The sequence below is a fragment of the Phyllobates terribilis genome, unplaced genomic scaffold (genome assembly GCF_046119375.1).
Source record: "Phyllobates terribilis strain yellow unplaced genomic scaffold, ASM4611937v1 Scaffold_8__6_contigs__length_399053987, whole genome shotgun sequence".
NCBI lineage: Eukaryota > Metazoa > Chordata > Amphibia > Anura > Dendrobatidae > Phyllobates > Phyllobates terribilis.
Genome location: NW_027362768.1, coordinates 386054995 through 386070610, shown reverse-complemented (window position 1 = coordinate 386070610; position 15616 = coordinate 386054995). Strand labels below are relative to the sequence as shown.

The 15616-nt window shown below is 55.3% G+C and overlaps 1 protein-coding gene across 2 annotated transcripts in view; it reads left to right on the top strand.

The window, feature by feature from the left end:
• CACNA2D2 (calcium voltage-gated channel auxiliary subunit alpha2delta 2) overlaps positions 1–15616 on the top strand; it is a 259816-nt gene that overhangs the window by 59743 nt on the left and 184457 nt on the right. For both annotated transcript variants that reach the window (XM_073645132.1, XM_073645131.1), the window contains exon 2: positions 14290–14406. In XM_073645132.1, the coding sequence (XP_073501233.1) occupies positions 14290–14406 (117 nt within the window). The remainder of the gene's footprint in view (positions 1–14289; positions 14407–15616) is intronic.

Sequence of the window (15616 nt, the reverse complement as noted above, 5' to 3'; positions counted from 1 at the left end):
TGCTCCTCTGTTTGGCGGCTCCTCTGTTGGGGGGGGTGTGCTCCTCTGTTGGGGGGGGTGTGCTCCTCTTTTGGGGGGGGTGTGCTCCTCTTTTGGGGGGGTGTGCTCCTCTGTTGGGGGGGTGTGTGCTCCTCTGTTGGGGAGGTGTGTGCTCCTCTGTTGGGGGGGTGTGTGCTCCTCTGTTGGGGGTGTGTGCTCCTCTGTTGGGGGGGGTGTGCTCCTCTGTTGGGGGGGGGTGCTCCTCTGTTGGGGGGGTGTGCTCCTCTGTTGGGGGGGGTGCTCCTCTGTTGGGGGGGTGTGCTCCTCTGTTTGGCGGCTCCTCTGTTGGGTGGTGTGCTCCTCTGTTGGGGGAGGGGCTCCTCTGTTTGGTGGCTCCTCTGTTGGGGGAGGGGTCTCTTCTGTTTGGCAGCTCCTCTGTTGGGGGGTGTGCTCCTCTGGCGGCTCTTCTGTTGGGGGTGTGCTCCTCTGGTGGCTCCTCTGTTGGGGGAGGGGTCTCCTCTGTTTGGTGGCTCCTCTGTTGGGGGAGGGGTCTCCTCTGTTTGGCTGCTCCTCTGTTGGGGGGAGTGTGCTCCTCTGTTTGGCTGCTCCTCTGTTGGGGGGAGTGTGCTCCTCTGTTTGGCGGCTCCTCTGTTGGGGGGGTGTGCTCCTCTGTTTGGCGGCTCCTCTGTTGGGGGGGTGTGCTCCTCTGTTTGGCGGCTCCTCTGTTGGGGGGGTGTGCTCCTCTGTTTGGCGGCTCCTCTGTTGGGGGGGTGTGCTCCTCTGTTTGGCGGCTCCTCTGTTTGGGGGGTGTGCTCCTCTGTTTGGTGGCTCCTCTGTTGGGGGGGGTGGGCTTCCACTGTTGAGGAGGGGGCTCCTCTGTTTGGCGGCTCCTCTGTTGGGGGGGTGTGCTCCTCTGTTTGGCGGCTCCTCTGTTGGGGGGGGTGTGCTCCTCTGTTTGGCGGCTCCTCTGTTGGGGGGGGGTGTGCTCCTCTGTTTGGCGGCTCCTCTGTTGGGGGGGATGTGCTCCTCTGTTGGGGGGGGTGTGCTCCTCTGTTGGGGGGGGTGTGCTCCTCTGTTGGGGGGGTGTGCTCCTCTGTTGGGGGGGTGTGCTCCTCTGTTGGGGGGGTGTGCTCCTCTGTTGGGGGGGTGCTCCTCTGGGGGGGTGCTCCTCTGTTGGGGGGAGGGGCTCCTCTGTTTGGCGGCTCCTCTGTTGGGGGGTGTGCTCCTCTTTTGGGGGAGGGGCTCCTCTGTTTGGCGGCTCCTCTGTTGGGGGAGGGGCTCCTCTGTTTGGCGGCTCCTCTGTTGGGGTGGTGTGCTCCTCTGTTGGGGGGGTGTGCTCCTCTGTTGGGGGGGTGTGCTCCTCTGTTGGGGTGTGCTCCTCTGTTGGGGGAGGGGCTCCTCTGTTGGGGGGTGTGCTCCTCTGTTGGGGGAGGGGCTCCTCTGTTTGGCGGCTCCTCTGTTGGGGGAGGGGTTCCTCTGTTGGGGGAGGGGCTCCTCTGTTTGGCGGCTCCTCTGTTGGGGGGGTGTACTCCTCTGTTGGGGGAGGGGCTCCTCTGTTGGGGGGGTGTGCTCCTCTGTTGGGGGCGGGGCTCCTCTGGCGGTTCCTCTGTTGGGGGAGGGGCTCCTCTGTTTGGCGGCTCCTCTGTTGGGAGGGGGTGTGCTCCTGTTGGGGGGGCTCCTCTGTTGGGAGGGGGTTTGCTCCTGTTGGGGGGGCTCCTCTGTTGGGAGGGGGTGTGCTCCTGTTGGGGGGGCTCCTCTGTTGGGAGGGGGTGTGCTCCTGTTGGGGGGGCTCCTCTGTTGGGAGGGGGTGTGCTCCTGTTGGGGGGGCTCCTCTGTTGGGAGGGGGTGTGCTCCTCTGTTAGGGGGGCTCTTCTTTTGGGGGAGGGGCTCCTCTATTTGGCGGCTCCTCTGTTTGGGGTGTGTGCTCCTCTGTTGGGGGAGGGGCTCCTCTGTTTGGCGGCTCCTCTGTTGGGAGGGGGTGTGCTCCTGTTGGGGGGGCTCCTCTGTTGGGAGGGGGTGTGCTCCTGTTGGGGGGGCTCCTCTGTTGGGAGGGGGTGTGCTCCTGTTGGGGGGGCTCCTCTGTTGGGAGGGGGTGTGCTCCTGTTGGGGGGGCTCCTCTGTTGGGAGGGGGTGTGCTCCTCTGTTAGGGGGGCTCTTCTTTTGGGGGAGGGGCTCCTCTATTTGGCGGCTCCTCTGTTTGGGGGGTGTGCTCCTCTGTTGGGGGAGGGGCTCCTCTGTTTGGCGGCTCCTCTGTTGGGAGGGGGTGTGCTCCTGTTGGGGGAGCTCCTCTGTTGGGAGGGGGTGTGCTCCTGTTGGGGGGGCTCCTCTGTTGGGAGGGGGTGTGCTCCTCTGTTAGGGGGGCTCCTCTTTTGGGGGAGGGGCTCCTCTGTTTGGCGGCTCCTCTGTTTGGGGGGTGTGCTCCTCTGTTGGGGGGGCTCCTCTTCTATGTGCGCTTTATAACTTCAGTTTTCGCCGCTTTATCGTTTTCCAGAAATTAAAACAATTAAAGCCGTTATCCCGTCTCCGCAGCCCGGAGGCGCCGTACGGTGTAATTAAACCTGAGGCGTCTCGGGGCGGCGGCGCAGTCGTCTGTGCAGGTCGGGGGCTCGGTATAAAGGAGACGCCGCCTGTGCGCCGCTCCGCTCCTCCATTAACCGGCAGCTTTATCCTATTTATAGTTATTTTTTTTTTTTGGCTTCTTGACTTCTGGAGACTTCTCTGAATATTAATAACCCCCATCGTTCTCATCTACTACCCCCACCAGTATCCAATCTGCCGAGCGCTAATCTGTCCAACCTGAGGATCCTGGGACACGAGTGCGGGATGCAGTGTGGAACGGCGGAAAATTACCTGCTCCTTGTCTGTGTGCACAGATGTCGTGTGTAGGGGGAGGGCGAGCGGAGGGGGCGACCGCCCGGATTACACAGACCCCAAGATCCGGCCATATAATACTGCAGCGAGAAGCGTCGCCATTTCCAGGAGGTGGCGTAAAATAGGCGAATGGCAAAATCCGTCTGCTCCGCGTGATGGTGGGGGATGGTCTGCGCCCGATCGACCATCGGTTTCTGGGGCCGGTGTCTGCGGTGGACGGAGGAGCCGGGGTTGTCCTCGCACGGGTGCAGTGCTGTTACCTTGTGCAGGTATCGGCACAGACCGTAGCCGCCATTCCTTCTGCGCCCCCCTCTGTTCGGATACAATGTGACGAGTCCGGGATTATTTGGTTACATTGACACAAACGATTCCCAGCCATTGTATAGAAAATCTAGCAGCGCATTAGATTGTCCGCTCCGCTGTCGAGACCCCGGCTGCCCCCGTCCTGGCGCTGTCACACCGCGGACGATAATAATAATAATAACCGCGGCTCCTTCGCTTCGGGAAATAAATGTCACATTTTTTTACAGATCTGCAGATTTTTTTTTTCTTCCTTCCCTGACACAAGCGAACGTGACCTAATTTTTAGTGACGGCTGCCGGGAGAGGTCCGCGGCCGCGCCATATATACCTCCATCCAGAATGATGGGGGGCTGCGTGTTTCTGCTCCTTGTGACTGTATATGGAGGAGGGGATGTAGCTGAACAACGCGCGGCCGCTGCTTCCATCCGTAATCCACCATTTTACCCGTCTCTTGGCGGAGTCTGCGCCCCTCCTGATTATCTGACAGATTTCCGCTCTTTGCGTCTTCTGCTCGCAGTGAGTTGTATTCTTCTATAGGTGGCGCTCTGCTGCGCTCTCTGACCGCAACGCGGTGCATGGTCCGCACTTGGTGTCACGTCTGCGGTTTCCTGCACTCACGTGGCTCCTTGTCGGATTCTCGCCCCCGAGGGGCCGCGCAGAGAGCGGAGCATCGCGGGAAATCCACCAATGCTGGGAGTTGTAGTTCTGTAGGCCTGGTAGGACATTGTGATACTTGTAGTTCCACGTCTGCCGGTGATGTTCTGCATGCAGGAGAGGATAATGGCGCGCAGCGGAGGCCGTCATGTGGAAGGCAGAGGAGATGTGACACGTTACAGCTCATTTAGCGGTTCAGTCCCTGACCGGCGCGGTGTCTAAACGATCTGTCTACTTCACACAACACACTCGCTAATCTGCCACTGACGTCTTCCCAATGTATCTGCGCCGCCGAGAAAGCGCGCCATTAGTATCCATCACGGATAAATACCGTCATGCTCTGCATTACCCCCGCACCCCTCTTGTGTCAGTCTAACCTGTACTACTGGAATTCTACTCCTGAACCAGAGAGCGCAGGATGAACACAACGTAACCCGACATCGCCGTCAGTAACCTCTCTACACGTTCACCTTTTCTCATCTGTCTGCGGCCATGGATAACGGTCTTATACCCGCGGCGTCTGCATGGACATCGCATGTTCTTCACATGTGCCCAACAACGTACCGCGAGGTTAATTGGCTCCCTGTGAAACGGGCGCCGGCGTCTGTGTCCGGCCCGAGGCGACTCCGCAGGAGGCAGAGACCGATATTAACATCCTGAAAGAAGGCTTAGAAGTGCTGGATAGAAATCAGACTGGAGGAGCAACAAGCCGCGCACCGACGACGACGAGCCCTACAGCGTGCGTTCACCTTTAACTACCGGAGTAATGTTACCTATAGGAAGAGTCTATATAAACGCGGAGTCACCGCGTACAGACTTTGCTAATCCTGTATTATACCCCAGAGCTGCACTCACCATTCTGCTGGTGCAGTCACTGTGTACATACATTACATTACTGATAATGAGTTACATCCTGTATTATACTCCAGAGCTGCACTCACTATTCTGCTGGTGCAGTCACTATGTACATACATTACATTACTGATCCTGAGTTACATCCTGTATTATACTCCAGAGCTGCACTCTTTATTCTGCTGGTGTAGTCACTGTGTACATACATTACATTACTGATCCTGAGTTACATCCTGTATTATACTCCAGAGCTGCACTCACTATTCTGCTGGTGCAGTCACTGTGTACATACATTACATTACTGATCCTGAGTTACCTCCTGTATTATCCTCCAGAGCTGCACTCACTATTCTGCTGGTGCAGTCACTGTGTATATACATTACATTACTGATCCTGAGTTACATCCTGTATTATACTCCAGAGCTGCACTCACTATTCTGCTGGTGCAGTCACTGTGTATATACATTACATTACTGATCCTGAGTTACATCCTGTATTATACTCCAGAGCTGCACTCACTATTCTGCTGGTGCAGTCACTGTGTATATACATTACATTACTGATCCTGAGTTACATCCTGTATTATACTCCAGAGCTGCACTCACTATTCTGCTGGTGCAGTCACTGTGTATATACATTACATTACTGATCCTGAGTTACATCCTGTATTATACTCCAGAGCTGCACTCACTATTCTGCTGGTGCAGTCACTGTGTACATATATTACATTACTGATCCTGAGTTACATCCTGTATTATACTCCAGAGCTGCACTCACTATTCTGCTGGTGCAGTCACTGTGCACATACATTACATTACTGATCCTGAGTTACATCCTGTATTATCCTCCAGAGCTGCACTCGCTATTCTGCTGGTGCAGTCACTGTGTGCATCTCCCTGTAGCTGATGTGTGCCGCTCCTCTTATATCGCACTGTGAGGGTTACTGGCCCTTTTAGGGCACATTGTCCCCTCTGCTGTTCGGTAGAAGGAGGAGTGAGGACTCGCTGATTAATTAGACACATCAAAGCCTTGAGTTAATTAGTCAGCAGCTTGTTTCCTGCGTGCCAGATCACCGCGCTGCGGATATTCAGCCGGATTGTGATGGAGTGCTAGCTCCTGCGCTCTGACGGTATTCGCCTGCTGGAGCGATTAAAAGCCAAGTGCCTGGTTCTTGGTGGCAGAGATAGGGGCATTACTGGCACGGACGCCCTGGAGTGGGCGCTCCAGCGTCCGCTCAGCTCCTTATATCTGGAGGATGCGCTGAGCGCAGTGATTTGGCTTTGCCCGCGGCCCCATGATGCCACTTTTCATCACGTCACAAAGCAGCCGTACAGCTCGGCCCCATGTGTATATATATATATATATAATATACACAGTGGGGAAAATGAGTATTTGATTCTCGGCTGATTTTGCAGTTTTCCACCTACAGTGAATGGAGAGGTCTGTAATTGTTATCGTAGGTCACTTCACCTGTGAGAGACAAAATGTAAAAATAACAACCAGAAAATCCCATTGTAGGATTGTTACATAATTAAATTGCATTTTATTGCATGAAATAAGTATTTGATCACCGACCAACCAGCAAGAATTCTGTCTCTCAGACCTGTTAGTTTTTGTGTAAGAAGTCTCCTACTCTGCACTCATTACCTGTATTCATCGCACCTGTTTGAACTCGTTACCTGTATAAAAGACACCTGTCCACACACTCAATCACACTCCAATCTCTCCACCATGGCCAAGACCAAAGAGCTGACTAAGGACACCAGGGACACAATTGTAGACCTGCACAAGGCTGGGATGGGCTACAGGACAACAGGCAGCAGCTTGGTGAGAAAGCAACAACTGTTGGTGCAATTATTAGAAAATGAAAGAAACACAAGATGACGGTCAATCTTCCTCAGTCTGGGGCTCCATGCAGGATCTCGCCTCGTGAGGTAAGGATGATTCTGAGAAAGGTCAGGAATCAGCCAAGAACTACACGGGAGGACCTGGTCAATGACCTGAAGAGAGCTGGGACCAGAGACCTCAAACATTACCGCTAGCAACACACTACGCCGTCAAGGATTAAAATCCAGCAGGGCACGCAAGGTCCCCCTGCTCACGCCAGCACATGTCCAGGCCCATATGAAGTTCATCAATAACCATCTGGATGATCCAGAGGAGGCATGGGAGAAGGTCATGGGGTCAGAAGATGCCAAAAGAGAACTTTTTGGTATCAACTCCACTTACCATGTTTGGAGGAAGAAGGATGAGTACAACCCCAAGAACACCATCCCAACCGTGAAGCATGGTGGAGGAAACATCATACTTTGGGGGTGCTTTTTTGCCAAAGGGGCAGGATGACTGCACGGTGTTGAAGGGAGGATGGATGGGGTCATATATCGCCAGATTTTCACCAACAACCTCCTTCCCTCAGTAAGAGCATTGAAGATGGGTGGTGGCTGGGTTTTCCAGCATGACAATGACCCGAAACACACAGCCAGGGCAACTAAGGAGCGGCTCCGTAAGAAGCATTTCAAGGCCCTGGAGTGGCCTAGCCAGTCTCCAGACCTAAACCCAATAGAAGATCTTTGGAGGGAGCTGAAACTCAATGTTACCCAGCGACAGCCCCGAAACCTGAAAGATCTGGAGAAGATCTGTATGGAGGAGGGGGCCAAAATCCCTGCTGCAGTGTGTGCAAACCTGGAGAAGATCTGTATGGAGGAGGGGGCCAAAATCCCTGCTGCAGTGTGTGCAAACCTGGAGAAGATCTGTATGGAGGAGGGGGCCAAAATCCCTGCTGCAGTGTGTGCAAACCTGGAGAAGATCTGTATGGAGGAGGGGGCCAAAATCCCTGCTGCAGTGTCTGCAAACCTGGTCAAGAACTACAGGAAACGTCTGATCTCTGTAACTGCAACAAAGGTTTCTGGACCAAATATTAAGTTCTGTTTTTCTATTGTATCAAATACTTATTTCATGCAATAAAATCCAAAGTAATGATGTAAAAATCCTACAATGGGATTTTCTGTTTTTTTTTTTTTTTTTACATTCTGTCTCTCACAGGTGAAGTGACCTACGAGAACAATTACAGATCTCTCCATCCGGACACTTTGTATCTGCAGACAGGATTGTCCATTAAAACGATCAACTCGATCGATTCATCAAATCCGCGGATTTTCCAGGTTTCTGGATTCAATGATCGATCCGCCAAGTGTTGATATCTGCAGATCAATCCGATCGATTTCACCCCATTTATAGCAATGGCGGCAGATTATGGGGTCTGGTTGGAAATGTGCGTGCCCCTATCCGGTTCTCCGCTGTTGGCCGCCATGCTTGTCAGTGACGTTATGTTTTGCCGCCGATCGTCCCGTCCAGCTCGCTTGTCGGCGCCTTGTTTCCGTCATGCTTGTCCTGGTGCGTGGCGCATCTTTCATCGCCCTCCATCCGCTTTCCCCTTTTGATTTTTTGCTGTTGAGGATTTCTTGCCGTCTTGTTTACCGAAGATTCATTGCCCGAAGACTGTCCGCCCGTCTCCTGATCTCCGGGGTCTCCGGCCGCCATCGCTCAGCTCTGACAGCCGCGTGCAACCCCTTCCGTCTGTGTCTGACCACGCGCGGCTGTTTGTAGACGGCGCTCGGAGGTCGCCACGGATGACCTTAAATATAAACTGGTTCAGAAATGAGGTAAAGAGCGAGCTATTGTTCTCCGTTATCAGCAGGATGGCGCGCCTCGACATCTGCAGTGTAATTACTAACTTCTGGACCGGAGCCTGCTGAGGGTTGTAGTCCGGCAGTAATTGGATCTCCGGAGCTGTCCTCCATTCCCACCTCGGCCCGCGCTCAGGATACCGTCTGTCTCTGGGTAATAGGCCCGTTCATCTTTCTCAGGAGGATGTCTCTCCGTCTCCTGCCCTCTCGCCTCAGGACGCGATGTGAAATCAATACTTGGCTTATAGGAAAGGAAATCACCTCCATCTTCTATCCATCTTCTGCCGGTTACTTCCTCCACCGCCTCCGCCTCCGACAGATCAGACCGGACGATGGAATCAAAAGAAACTCTGTGGAAAGCTGGGTGACGGCCAATATGGCCGCTCTCAGTGCTGGCGCCAGGGTAGCGGACTTACCCAGTGATACCCGGCGATCCCATCCGTTCCTGAATGCTGTACGGCGCCCCCTCGTGGCAGTGGCATTCCCTAAGGATCAAGGATCTCTCCAAATCCCCAGATCTCAATCAGATTGATCATCCGCTGCACAAACCCGATACACGACGGCCGCAGGACACCTGCAGAGCGATGTGGAGTCTGGGGGGTCATCAGCTGATATCGGGGGACATGCACAATATTAGGAGGGGTCGTCTTGTTCCGGCTGACGCGCGTGGATGCAGCAGGGTGATGGCGGCCGCTCGCGCTCCGATAATGGCTGACACGTCGCACATCTCATTTACTTATCTGAAGCCACAGAGGAGGCCGCGCCGCTGTCATCAAATTAGCCGCACGTTAGCGCTGGTTATCAGGCAGGTAATGACGGATGACGACGCCACCGCCGCTTCCCTCCGATCACATGACTCGGACCCCCGGGAGAGGAGCACATCCAGAGCGATACATTGTTTCCAGGAGAGGCGGATGGAGCCGCAGCTCGTAACAATGTATCTGCAGACTCCAGACTATAGAGGCAGCGCTGCTGGCGGCCATGTTGGTTGTCACCCAGCTTTCCCAGATACTGCGAAGTGACGGGTTCTTACAGCTTTGTATTTTCTCGGCAGATGGAAACGTCTCGGGGATTTAGTGATTTCTGGGGTGAGTTCCCAATATGGCCGCCGCTGCAGGTTCTCTCGTCCCCGTCGTGTCCGCGGCCGGTTACTTATTGCTGTCTGCGGACAATATGTTCCGGCCCCGACGAGAGAGATAAACCCATTAAATGAATATATTTATCTCAGAGAGAATTTGTGCAAATCTCGTCCGTCCGGAGAAATCCTCTTAGATGAAGCCATGATAACAGATTAAAACAGTAAACGAGCGTGACCCCCCGCGGCTGAGGCGGCCCACCGTGCACCCCGCCGCCGCGAGCAGAGGATTACTGCGCGGAGGAGGCAGCCGCTGCCTGGAGAACTACCACTCCCAGCATCTCTGCTGACCGGTGACTGATGCATCTGGTGTGGGGGGCTGTAAGGATCGTGGTGGGACCCCACAAGTCTGGGGTGATGTCTCCCAGGCTCGGTGTCCGGCCAGAAGAACTAGACGTCCTCTTTCTGCAGAGCGTTCCCGTTCTTCCGCTCGGCCTCGGCCGTTCCTGACATGGCGGATAAATCGCCAGCGATGGCGCAGTGGCGGCTGCTCTTCTCGGCGTCTGATGCCGGTGATGATGGCTCGTCTCTCTCCGCCCGGTTTTTACGCCTCTCGCCCCGTGTGGGCGATGTTCCTGTGATCTCCAGCTGTCCGGGGTCAGTTATGAAGCAATTAATTCCCATGCAGAGCGCTGCAGATTGGAGCCGCGTTATTATCCGCCGCGTCCTGGAAGCTGTAATTTCATCCATTCTGCAGCCTGATAATTTCTGTCTGAGTGGAGGGACGTGGGATGTGGGTATCGGGGTCCTCCCTTCTCCACGCAGTCGCTCATTTTTCAGTATTTGATGTGTGATGAACAGCAGGGTGGGGATGGGGGGACATAACTTGCCCCCGCTGTGCCCAACTCTGACCCTTTTACCAGGGCGGCACCGTTTGTCAGCTTTCTCCGGTCACCACCAAAGCTGCATCTATAGGCGCAGACCCAGTGAAGTAACGAGGCATCTGGTCCCCCCCCTACAATGTGCACCCCCAAAGCTGCTGTCCATCTTTGGCATCTACCAGAAACTGATCCTCTGCCGGGACCCTGGCGATGGCTCTGCCGTTCCACCCCCATCCGTTCTCCAGGGGCTGCTTGGTTAATCTCTGCAATCGAAGGACCCCCCCATGTGATCGGTGGAGGCCACGGCAGTCGGACCCTATAAATCCTCATCGTTGGGTTGTATCGTGTGATCGTCTATCTGGGAGACGACTCCATTATCAGGATGGTGGGGGAGGGGCGGCTAATGAGAAATGATGGAATCGGGTCCAGTCCTAATAACTTCTCCGTCTGTTCAGCCGCGGCCATTAATATTCTGCGCTGGTTGTGCCGCCTGACCCAGTGAGAAATCATTTTCTTCCGCTCATTAATTGTAGCAAGTGCGTTAATCAGGTGAACTGTGCCCTCCTGCAGCCCGGACCCTGTGCCAACACGTGGGAGATGGCGCCGCCGCTGCTCTCCCCTTCCTCTCTTCATGTGGCCAAGCAGAACAAATGCCTGCGCTCTATTGGGTGCGGTGCCCGCAGTGGCTGCACCATCCTCCCGTGTGCCCGCTCATCAGACTGATCTGTCACCTGATCACCGCGACTCTGGTCCTGGCCGGCCCCCCATATTGTGTAATAGGGGTCAGTACATACTGCTGTGTGTACATACCCAGCCATCCTCATGCTCTAGTTACATCCAAAGCTGCTCCTCTCATCTCCTGGCTGGGGCTGTGCGGAGCGTGCCCTGCTATCTTGCATTCTGGGTGATGTAGTGCATCTAGCCAAAGCTCCTGGGCCCCCATGCAAAACGAATGCATTATACTGGGGTCTTCTCCCCTACCTCTATGGTCCGGGTGAGACCGCCCTCTGCACCCAATAGAGATGTGTGGCCCCCCTCATATAACCAGCCCTCAGGTCTTTTACTATGGCTCCCGTTACGGTCCTCCCCCCGGCCAGTATGGCTCCCGTTACGGTCCTCCCCCCGGCCAGTATGGCTCCCTTTACGGTCCCCCCCCCAGCCAGTGTGGCACCCGTTACGGTCCCCCCAGCCAGTATGGCACCTGTTATGGTCACCCAGCTTTCTCAGGCTCCAGAATGCAAATCTGCCTCATTATACAAATACCGAGGTGTTTACCCGGGCTGAGATCCTGCTCTGGGGTGATGAGAGCTAATAGCCAAAAATCCCCTCTTGGCGGTGGTCACCGGTTTCCCCAGACCCCTGAATGGTTCATGGTCCCTTGTACTATGAGGTTTCTCTCCTTGTGTCGCTGCAGATCTGCCATGCAGGAGCCTGGAAAGCTGAGTGCTCTCCGTTGCGGTGGCTCTATTGGTGGACACCCAGCTTTTCCAGTAGCAGGTAGACCCCAGGACATATATTTACTGGGATTTCGTGAATTTTTTTCAGAGGCAGAAGTGGCAATAAAGCATAAACCCAGACGTGACATTTGTGACTCGGAAGATCCTGCGCTTCCCCTCCGCCTCTCTTCCCATCTCCGGGAGTAATCGCCTCCATAAAAGCCTGACAGATGTTCCGGAATAATAAATCGCAGCCGTGATGTGAGGTGCGCGCCGGGGCGCGATGCTCTGCAGGTCTCCGGGGAGGAAGATGGCACAGATCGATGCCTTCCTGCAGGAGCGGGATTCTGCTTCTCAGAGTAATTGGGAGATTTGGGAATAGCTGCGCTGTGGGAGGAGCTCTGTTATCAGAGGTTACACCCTGTGCACCGGATAATGCGCTCCCCAATCCGGGACCGAGAGGATCTGCCGCTAAATCACCCCCACAGTGACCTCCGATACCCCTCACATGTCACTGCGGCGTGAGCCTGAATGTGATGTGTAATAAGAGTCCGATACTGCAGCGTCTGCTGCTCTGCTTGTAATGAAGTGACAGCTGCCTGCTCCAGTCACCTCCAGAGCTGCACTCACTATTCTGCTGTTGCATCCTGTCTTATCCACCAGTCACCTCCAGAGCTGCACTCACTAGTCTGCTGTTACATCCTGTCTTATCCACCAGTCACCTCCAGAGCTGCACTCACTATTCTGCTGTTACATCCTGTCTTATCCTCCAGTCACCTCCAGAGCTGCACTCACTATTCTGCTGTTACATCCTGTCTTATCCTCCAGTCACCTCCAGAGCTGCGGTCACTATTCTGCTATTATATCATGTCTTATCCTCCAGTCACCTCCAGAGCTGCACTCACTATTCTGCTGTTACATCCTGTCTTATCCTCCAGTCACCTCCAGAGCTGCACTCACTATTCTGTTGTTGCATCGTGTCTTCTCCAGTCACCTCCAGAGCTGCAGTCACTATTCTGCCGTTATAACCTGTCTTATACTCCAGTGACCTCCAGAGCTGCACTCATTATTCTGTTGTTACATCATGTCTTCTCCTCCAGTCACCTCCAGAGCTGCGGTCACTATTCTGCAGTTACCGGTACATCATGTCTTCTCCTCCAGTCACCTCCAGAGCTGCGGTCACTATTGTGCTGTTACAACCTGTCTTATACTCCAGTCACCTCCAGAGCTGCACTTATTATTCTGTTGTTACATCATGTCATATCCTCCAGAGCTGCAGTCACTATTCTGCTGTTACATCATGTCTTCTCCTCCAGTCACCTCCAGAGCTGCGGTCACTATTCTGCTATTACATCATGTCTTCTCCTCCAGTCACCTCCAGAGCTGCGGTCACTATTCTGCTATTACATCATGTCTTATCCTCCAGTCACCTCCAGAGCTGCGGTCACTATTCCGCTGTTACATCATGTCTTATCCTCCAGTCACCTCCAAAGCTGCAGTTACTATTCTGCTGTTACATCATGTCTCATCCTCCAGTCACCTCCAGAGCTGCACTCACTATTCTGCTGTTACATCATGTCTTATCCTCCAGTCACCTCCAAAGCTGCAGTTATTATTCTGCTGTTACATCATGTCTTATCCTCCAGTCACCTCCAGAGCTGCAGTCACTATTCTGCTGTTACATCATGTCTTTTCCTCCAGTTACCCACAGAGCTGCGGTCACTATTCTGCTATTACATTGTGTCTTATCCTCCAGTCACCTCCAAAGCTGCAGTCACTATTCTGCTGTTACATCGTGTCTTATCCTCCAGTCACCTCCAAAGCTGCAGTCACTATTCTGCTGTTACATCGTGTCTTCTCCTCCAGTCACCTCCAGAGCTGCAGTCACTATTCTGCCGTTATAACCTGTCTTATACTCCAGTGACCTCCAGAGCTGCACTCATTATTCTGTTGTTACATCATGTCTTCTCCTCCAGTCACCTCCAGAGCTGCGGTCACTATTCTGCAGTTACATGGACTCTGTTGGAGATAAGACCCCTCTCTGTGCCCGGACCCCCGCGGCCCCCCTGTAGGTGCTTGGACTGGTGTTTGGGGATTCGCGGCTCAGATCTTCAGACTCAGCACATCCAGATCTGATGTAATATCTGCGGTTGTCGCATGCTGACTCGGCTCCGCGCCGCCATCCAGTGAGATCTCAATCCCCTTCCTGTAATCTTCAGGCGGTCGGCGATGAGCGCAGCTGTGAGGGGTCCGGTGGGAGCGGCAGACGAGCAGCTGAGCTCAGCAAAGAGCGGAGATGGGAAATAACGGGAATATCGGGGGCCCCAGATCTCGTACTTAAAGGGCCGGTGTCCAGTCTGTGTATAATACACTTTGTGCTGCAGTCTCCAGCCATTTTCTGCTTGCTGTCGGGGAATCAGTTCTCATATACATCCATTTCCGTACATTGTAGCAGATTAATCAGCAGGAGCCACCGTAGTATCAGTCCGGGCTTTCTGTGCCGCCATTTGCTCGGAGCCACTTTGCTGACGTTTGTTTTCTGTCTTCCTGCAGCTTTACAGAGACAAGAGGAATCTGTTTGAAGTAAAGGAGAACGTCCCCCGCAGGCTGGTGGAGAAGGTGGCGGGCGACGTGGAGACCCTCCTCGCCAAAAAAGTGCGAGCTCTGAAGGTGAGTGATCTGTCCGCACTGCTGTCGTCAGCACGTGCTGGTACCGCAGCCCCCCTCCCTCCGCACGCTGGTACCGCAGCCCCCCTCCGCACGCTGGTACCGCAGCCCCCCTCCGCACGCTGGTACCGCAGCCCCCCTCCGCACGCTGGTACCGCAGCCCCCCTCCGCACGCTGGTACCGCAGCCCCCCTCCGCACGCTGGTACCGCAGCCCCCCTCCGCACGCTGGTACCGCAGCGCTCCCCCCTCCGCACGCTGGTACCGCAGCGCTCCCCCCTCCGCACGCTGGTACCGCAGCCCCCCTCCGCACGCTGGTACCGCAGCCCCCCTCCGCACGCTGGTACCGCAGCGCTCCCCCCTCCGCACGCTGGTACCGCAGCACTCCCCCCTCCGCACGCTGGTACCGCAGCCCCCCTCCGCACGCTGGTACCGCAGCCCCCCTCCGCACGCTGGTACCGCAGCGCTCCCCCCTCCGCACGCTGGTACCGTAGCCCCCCTCCGCACGCTGGTACCGCAGCGCTCCCCCCTCCGCACGCTGGTACCGCAGCCCCCCTCCGCACGCTGGTACCGCAGCGCTCCCCCCCCCCCCGCACGCTGGTACCGCAGCGCTCCCCCCCCCGCACGCTGGTACCGCAGCGCTCCCCCCTCCGCACGCTGGTACCGCAGCGCTCCCCCCTCCGCACGCTGGTACCGCAGCCCCCCTCCGCACGCTCGTACCGCAGCCCCCCTCTGCACGCTAGTACCGCAGCGCTCCCCCCCCCCCCCCGCACGCTGGTACCGCAGCGCTCCCCCCCCGCACGCTGGTACCGCAGCGCTCCCCCCCGCACGCTGGTACCGCAGCGCCCCCACACCCCTCCGCACGCTGGTACCGCAGCCCCCCTCCACCTGCTTGCTGGCAATGAACACCCACACACACCCGCACATCCACCACCGATCTCATTGCGTCAGAGTTTGGTTGTTTCTTGTATTAATTGTTCTGGACCATTTAAAAGTGAATCAGTGCGGCCGCCATCTGTGCACTGCGCAGTGTGAACACGTGTAACAGGGAGTACAGTCAGGAATGGCTGATAACAGGGAGTAATAGATTGTAGGTCTTTTTTATTGATAGAAGAAAACAAAACATGACACAACAATAATACATTACAGGACACAAGACGAGAAAAACCCGACACAAATCACAGAAATATAAGATCCGACCTACAGAGAAAGAAC